The following is a 7378-nucleotide window of genomic DNA, read 5'->3' on the forward strand; positions in this document are numbered from 1 at the left end:
AATACCCCTGCATCTCATGAACCTAGAGTCATGTCCCTTTCTGAAGTTTTTATTATTTTTTATGTATAACTTGGTTATAAAATCTGTGACTTGCAGAGTGTTCTGTGCTCAGGAGAGTTCCTATCTGAAACCTTTATTTAAAAGATTTTTTTAGGGTTCCTCCCTATTCCAGAGATAGCCACATCTTATTGTGCAGTGTCAGCTTCGACCTATAGACAGGATGGAGAAGGTCAGTGTGAATGGATTTGGTCGTACCAAGGCTGCCTTCTCATCTGTATCTGGCAAAGTGGAGATTGCTGTCATCAACAACCCCTCCATTGACCTCAACTACATGGTATACATGTTCCATTATAACTCTACCTATGGCAAGTTCAGTGGCACAGTCAAGACTGAGAATGGGAACTTGTCATCAATGCCTATCACCATCTTCCAAGAGCGAGATCCCGCTAACATCAAATGGGGGTGATGCTGGTGCTGAGTATGTCATGGAGTCTACTGGCATCTTCACCACCATAGAGAAGGGTGGAGCCTACATGAAGGGTGGGGTCAAAAGGGTCATCATCCCTGCCCCTTCTTCTGATGCTCCCATGTTTGTGATGGGTGTGAACCATGAGAAGTATGACAACTCACTCGAGATTCTTAGCAATGCATCTTGCACCGCCAACTGCTTAGACCCCTGGCCAAGGTCATCCATGACAATTTTGACATTGTGAAGGACTCATGACCATGGTCCATGCCATCACTGCTACTCAGAAGACTGTGGATGGCCCCTCTGAAAAGTTGTGGCGTGATGGCTGTGGGGCTGCCCAGAACATCATCTCTGCATCCACTGGTGCTGCCAAGGCTATGGACAAGGTCATCCCAGAGCTGATGGGACACTCACTGGCATGGCCTTCTGTGTTCCTACCACCAATGTATTCATTGTGGTCTGACATGCTGCCTGGAGAAACCTGCCAATTATGGTGACATCAAGAAAGTGGTGAAGCAGGCATCTGAGGGCCCACTAAAGGGCATCCTGAGCTACACTGAGAACCAGGTTGCCTCCTGTGGCTTCAACAGCAACTCCCACTCCTCCACCATATATGTTGGGGCTGGCATTGCTCTCAATGACAGCTTTGTAAAGCTCATTTCCTGGTATGACAGTGAATATGGATATAGCAATAGGGTGTTGGACCTCATGGCTTGCATGACCTCCAAGGAATAAGAAACCCTGGACCACCTACCCCAGCAAGGGTGCTCTCTGAGAGCAAGGGAGAGACCATCAGATGTTGAGGAGTCCCTGTCCCAACTCAGCCCCCAACACTGAGCATCTGCCTCACAGTTCCCATCCCAGAACCCAATAGTAACAAGAGGGGCCTGGGGAGCCCAACCTACTCTCTTGAATAGCATCAATAAAGTTCACTGCACCCACAAAAAAGACTTTAGGGTGAGTTATTTCTCTTATATCTACTGTTAATTAGTAGGGGCAGCATAATGAATGAATGAAGAACATATAATTATGTTTCTTAGGATGTTTTTGTAGTAGCTTTCCTCTGATTCCTTCTCTGTGATATAATTCTTAGTGTGTTAGGTTCAATTAATTTGCTAATGAAGACTAACGTGCATTTTTTTCAATAATAGAAATCCTATTATTGAACAATCCCATGAGGGTGGTTAGAAGTTGTATTATGAAATTAGTTCTTAGGATAGCTATTCAATCAAATGCTGTTGATGAACTTTACAATTTGATCTTAAATATTCATAGTAATGAAGTCATTGAAAAACAATGACATTTGCTACTGGTAAGGAAGTCCCACTGAATACAGCTCACTTATTTTAAAATTAATTAGTTCTTAATTTGGCATTTGGATATTTTTACTGTAAAAAGACATTATCTCAATTGCAGGATATACATACTGTAGAGTAATAGACAGTGATGCTAACAACAGTAAAGTTAACCAGGTTCTTTTTATTTAATTAAAACATCTTTTGAGAATTTCATATATGAGTACTGTATTTACTTCATTTCTACCCATTTCTCTCCTTCCTCCAATTCCTCCTGTGTCTTAGACAATTTCTTTTCAAATTAATTACATATTTAATTATGGTTAATATATATTATATACATATATATTCACATACTTATATATTCACACACATATTATCATATACATATACAAATGTAGCCTGCTGAGTTCATGTAGTGATATTCATTTGTATATGTGTGTAGAGCTGACTATTTTGAATTGGTTGACCTATGAGGGGCCTTTTCTCTGGGGAAACTGATTCTCCTTCCAAGCAGGCATTACTTGTCTGAACCTCTTTATCCATTGATGGATTTCCAAATCTCGTGAGATGCCTCCATCTGTGTTTGCATGTTAGCATTGCCAAATGTTTCATGGCCAAGTCATTCATTGTTTAGGCAGCCATATTCCTGAGTATTTATGGGTACCATTTCCCTGTCATATATAAAAAGCACTATCTCACAGTGGATGACCAAACTCTTATAATCTTTCTGTTCCTCTTTCATAATGTTCTCCAGGCCTTAGTTTTAGGGTTTGCTGTATTGAAGCCATGCTAGTTGGGATTGGGCACTCCACAGTCAGCTGTTCTCTGCATCTTGACCAGTTACTGCTTTCTGCAATGCTCTCTGCTATAAAAAGAAGCTTCTTTGATGAGGGTTGGGCGCTACAATTATAGAAGGACAAATATTAGAAAGCAGTTAGAAATCACAATGTTGTGGGCAAGTGGCTGTAGTTGGTTCTCTTCTAGGCTCATGATCTCACCAACTATTGGTAGTTACCTAAGTTTAAAGCACCAGGCAGGGGTTCTCTCTTTATTGGTCAAGACTTGCAAAGGAACCATAGTGGAGGTCAACGGGAGGCTTTAATGAGGGAAATAAGAGAACATGAGTGCTGGAAGGTGGAAATGGAATAAACAGAGGGGGTTAACTACGAATAGGGAAGGGATTAAAAAAACACTAAGAATGTCAGAGTCATAGGGAAACATTTCCTGTTGACTTAAAATATATTATATATATATATAATATATATGTATGGTTTGAGTGAAGTTTACTTAAAATACATTATGTGTATATATTTGAACAACGTTATGGCACTTGGGGAGTTAATGTTCCCCCTAAGAACCATAGACTAACAGAAGCCCATGTGCCAGGCATGGGAAATGGCCTTTTGAGTTGTGGGTCAGAGGAGTTGAAGTGACTTTTGATATGTTATAGGCTGCTGCCTTGGTCCTGGATGATTCCTAGAACTCAAAGGTGAGATCACACTAAGGAAGACAGCGTTCACTTGAGACAGTGGGCTTGGAAGAACCAACTTGTATCTGACTGGATTTAGGCTTTCCCTTTCTCTACGCCTTCCAGGTCTTTCCTCCAATGTGGATCTGCTATCTTTTTGCCTCTCGTTAGAAAACAAACAGGTTTCTAATGGATACTAATAAAATAATATAAAATACAACAGGATATGATAAAACAAAAACTAACACATTGGAATAGATCGAAACAAACAAGCAGAAGGAAAAGATCCCGAGAGAAGTCACATTTGTTCATATGCTCAAAAATTCCATAAAAACCACTAAACTGGAAGCCATAACACGTACACAAAGGATCTGCAGGATAAGAAGAGAGAAGAGAAAAAAATAAGTAAATAAAGCAAAATGAAAATAAAAGGTAATAAGATGAAATAAAAGAGAAGAGGAAACACTGACACAACATTGTGAGACAAGGAACTTCTAACGATGCCATTGGGTTCTTTTCTGTTACCATCCACTGCTGGCCAGGCAGCCTGCCTTCAAGAATAGTTTGTTTCCCCAGTAAGACTCCATTGGAGGAAACTAAACTTTCCTTTCAAGTGGTTTTCAGTTGGAGACAGTTCCTGGATTAGGGATGGGGCTTATGTCTACTTCTTTCGAATCTACCACCCCGTCTTGCAGGCCCTGTGCATGCTGCCTCAGTCTCTGTGCTTTGATTCATGCGTTGATCCTGTTGACTTAGAGGGCCTTGTTTTCTTGGTTTTCTCCATCCCTCTGGTTCTTAGACGCATTCTGCCTCCTCTTCTTTGGGATTCCCTGAACACCACTGTTGTGGATTTGTCTTACTGCTTGCATTGTGTGAATTGCATGAGAATCCCACATTTAAACGCTGAGTGTCCCTGCCTCCAATTGGTTCTCTGTGTTAAATGATTCATGAAGGTGTTGGCCCCCTGCAGTTTGTGGAGCTGCAATGGGCTTTGTTGTCAGTTTGTGGAGAGCAGAACCCAACCTGGAAAAAGCTTGGATTGTGTGGGGCTTCCATGGCCAACAACTCAGTTAGATGTAATCCGATTGCAGTACTGAGAAACTTCGTTTTGTGACCAGAGATGGCCAGTTGGGTCTGTGTCCCTTCCATTATTTTGTTGACCTCATTTGGATTTCTTTCACACACACACACACACACACACACACACACACACACACACACACACACACACACACTCTAGGAAGCTACTACTGTATTAGGCGTCCACAGTACTCCTCAATTCCCGTCAAATTTAGCTGTCTCTCCCCACATTCCTTCCCTATTACCTTCCTCCCTCCCCTCTCCATTTGATCCTCCCACTCCAGTCTCCTTCCATTCATTCATTCATTCATTCATTCATTCATTCATTCAACCATTCATTCATTCATAACTATCAGTTTCACTTCCCTTTCCTAGACGGATATCTACTAGTTCCCCACTCTATACCTGACCTCCGTGTTCTATAAATTGTAGCTTTGCTATTCCCTTAGCAGCTAATATCTACACGTAACGTGAACACATACCATATGTGTTTTTCTAAGTCTTGGTTACCTTTCTGGGGATGAGTTTCCTAGGTTGTTTCCAATTCTGTCTATTATGAATAGAGCAGCAGTGGACATGATTGAGCAGGTGTCTCTGTGGTAGGGTGAAGTGTCCTATAGGTATATGCCCAAGAGCGCTGTAGCTGGATCTTGAGGGAGATCAATTCCTGTCTTCCTGAGGAGCTGGTACACTAATCTCCAACCAGCTGAGTCCCAACTCCCGCCAGCAATGAACGAGTCTTCCCTTTACTCCATATCCACCAACATGAGGTGACATTAATAATTGTTTTTAAAAGCAACTTCTCAAAGAAACTAATCATTTGAAATATACCCTGGCTTCAAAATTTATCATCTATAATGATTTTTCTCAGTCTAGCATTGAGCAATTTAACATTGTTGTGACCTATTTATTTACCATCAAATTAGGACTTGCTATTTACTGAATATGACTTACTTTGTCATTTTTTTCTTCAAGTGAAGCTGTTAGGTATAACAGGAGGAAAAAAATCGACTTAGTTTCATCCTGATGCTTCCACACGTGAAACTCTCTCCCTTGCGTCAGAAGCAGCTTATGAGCTGGCTTTCCTACTAAAGACCTGCCTTTTCTTCTCCTCAATGCTGACTTCTAGAAAATATAAGTTCTGTCTTACTGAGAAAAAGTGTGGATCTTAATTTAAAGCATTCTCAATTAAGAATATTCTTTAAACTTTTTCGAGTAGGGATGAAAAAATTGCCTTTTTATCTTAGTGCGTGTCTGATTGGCATTATTGCACTACGAATTTTTTTGTATATCTTTAGTCACCTGTGAGATCTTCACTGTTTTTATTGTTGTTGCTGTTATTGTTATTTCCATTTCTAAATGACCACACTGAGCTCAGAACGAGGTTTGTTTGGAATCTGAGATCTTTGAGGTTACTTTATTCTTTCAGTCAGGTCAAGCTTTTACTTCAGTAAAAGACTCAATGGAAGCCTTGAATTTCCCTTTGCAAGGAATTGTTCCACCAGATTGGCACTCCAGATAGAGATATTTTAGGGTTTTGTTCAGTCTTGTTGCTTCACATCCTGACAGTCCAGAATGGATGGCCTTCTTGGCATGGAGGTCTGCTGATGGTGGGCTATACACTTCCTACAGTGGACATCTGCTGACAGCAGGCTATGGCCTTCCTGTAGTGGAGGTCTGCTTCTCCAGGCATGATTTCGACTGGACCTGTCTCTACCAATCATGCAGTTATACATAGGATGAGACACAGAAGGCATTGCCTTTGGGAAACTTCTCTGTCCAGAATCACGGCATCTTCTGTGGCATCATATGGAACACACAGACTACACTCAGCACACGTCCCAGAACTGTACCCACTCTAATCTAATACCACTGGACACTCTTCGTTTGCTATTATCTCCCTCAGTAGGCATCAAACAACCCATGGGTAAGGCAGCAAGGTATTGTTCGAATCCCCAACAAATCTGCTCTAGTTTGAGTGTTGGTGTTGCTGCAGAAGTCCCCTGTGAAGTTTAAATCCTGTCCCCTGACTTTTTGTGACATGATTATGTCATGAGAGTAGTGCGTTCACAGATGCCATTATACAACTGGCCCAAAGGAACTCACTCATCTATTTCTCTGTGAAGGTCCAGGGAGAAGGTGCTGTTTAAGAACCAGGGTCACCAAACCTTCTGGAACCTTTGTGTTTAACTTCCCGAGCCTCTGGAATGATAAGAAACAAATTGTGTCATTTACCAACTGCCTGGCTTGTGTTTTATAATCCCAAGTGAACTAAGATAATGCCTAACATTTTGGTGATTTAATTGTAGACTGAAGGAAGCATTCAGGGTACACAATCACAGGAATATCTTTTCTCGTCAGTAACACCCATTGTACAGATTGCAGAGTATCGTAAAACGATCCTCAGAGAGTAGATTCTGTGAGCAGACTACATCGCTCCTTCCCCTCATTGGCTTTGATAGATGTGATATGTAATGGTTACCACATCCTAAAGTTGCTATAGCCTGTAAATGAGCTACTATGTGTAAAGTAGAGAGTAAGGTGTCTGATGCATAGGAAAAGCTCACCTTGCTGTATAAAGAAGCAGTTTAACCTCTAAGACCTTGACATTCAGGTTGCTTGTGGCTAACAGATTCAGAAAACGAACAGGCTTCTCTTATTGCCTTTATGACCCTGTCTGACCCCACCATTCCTACAAGTCAAGGATGTGAGGCCCAGCTGGCCATGTGAGAAGGCAGATATCAGTGCAATCCCCAACACAGAGTTATAAGAGACATTCAGAAGGATCTCGCTGCTCCTGCCTCCAGCCTTCAGCTAACAATCACAAGACAGCCGTCCCGCCGAGCCTTGACAAACAGGCCTGTCAGAGGTTGTGGGAGGAACTGTTTTAGACTAGAGTTTCAGAGCAGTGTGCGTTCTGTGGTAATTGATAAGCACAGAAGAGAAAGTGTATGAGAAAGAGAAAGACTAGAAGATCTCCGCCTGTCTTCCTCTTTCTAAGGATGAAACAGTGACCAAGTACCCTTTGCTGTGTGGGGTAGCTAGAGATCAGCTTATCATGAT

At 41.6% G+C, this 7378-nt stretch overlaps 1 protein-coding gene across 1 annotated transcript; it reads left to right on the plus strand.

Moving 5' to 3' along the window:
- Positions 1 to 220: 220 nt before the first annotated feature.
- Positions 221 to 1204, plus strand: LOC116905059 (glyceraldehyde-3-phosphate dehydrogenase-like). The gene is made up of 2 exons (XM_032907752.1): positions 221 to 399; positions 982 to 1204. Exons 1-2 carry the CDS (start codon positions 221 to 223, stop codon positions 1202 to 1204), a joined length of 402 nt encoding a protein of 133 aa, XP_032763643.1.
- The last annotated feature ends 6174 nt before the right edge of the window (positions 1205 to 7378 follow it).

Source organism: Rattus rattus, chromosome 7, assembly GCF_011064425.1.
Source record: "Rattus rattus isolate New Zealand chromosome 7, Rrattus_CSIRO_v1, whole genome shotgun sequence".
Lineage (NCBI taxonomy): Eukaryota > Metazoa > Chordata > Mammalia > Rodentia > Muridae > Rattus > Rattus rattus.

Bases quoted from the DNA above. Each gene is read 5' to 3' on its own strand.
- LOC116905059 (XM_032907752.1), top strand. From the start codon at position 221: ATGGAGAAGGTCAGTGTGAATGGATTTGGTCGTACCAAGGCTGCCTTC. The intron at 400-981 runs GAACTTGTCATC...CAAGAAAGTGGT, and splicing joins ACAGTCAAGACTGAGAATGG to GAAGCAGGCATCTGAGGGCC.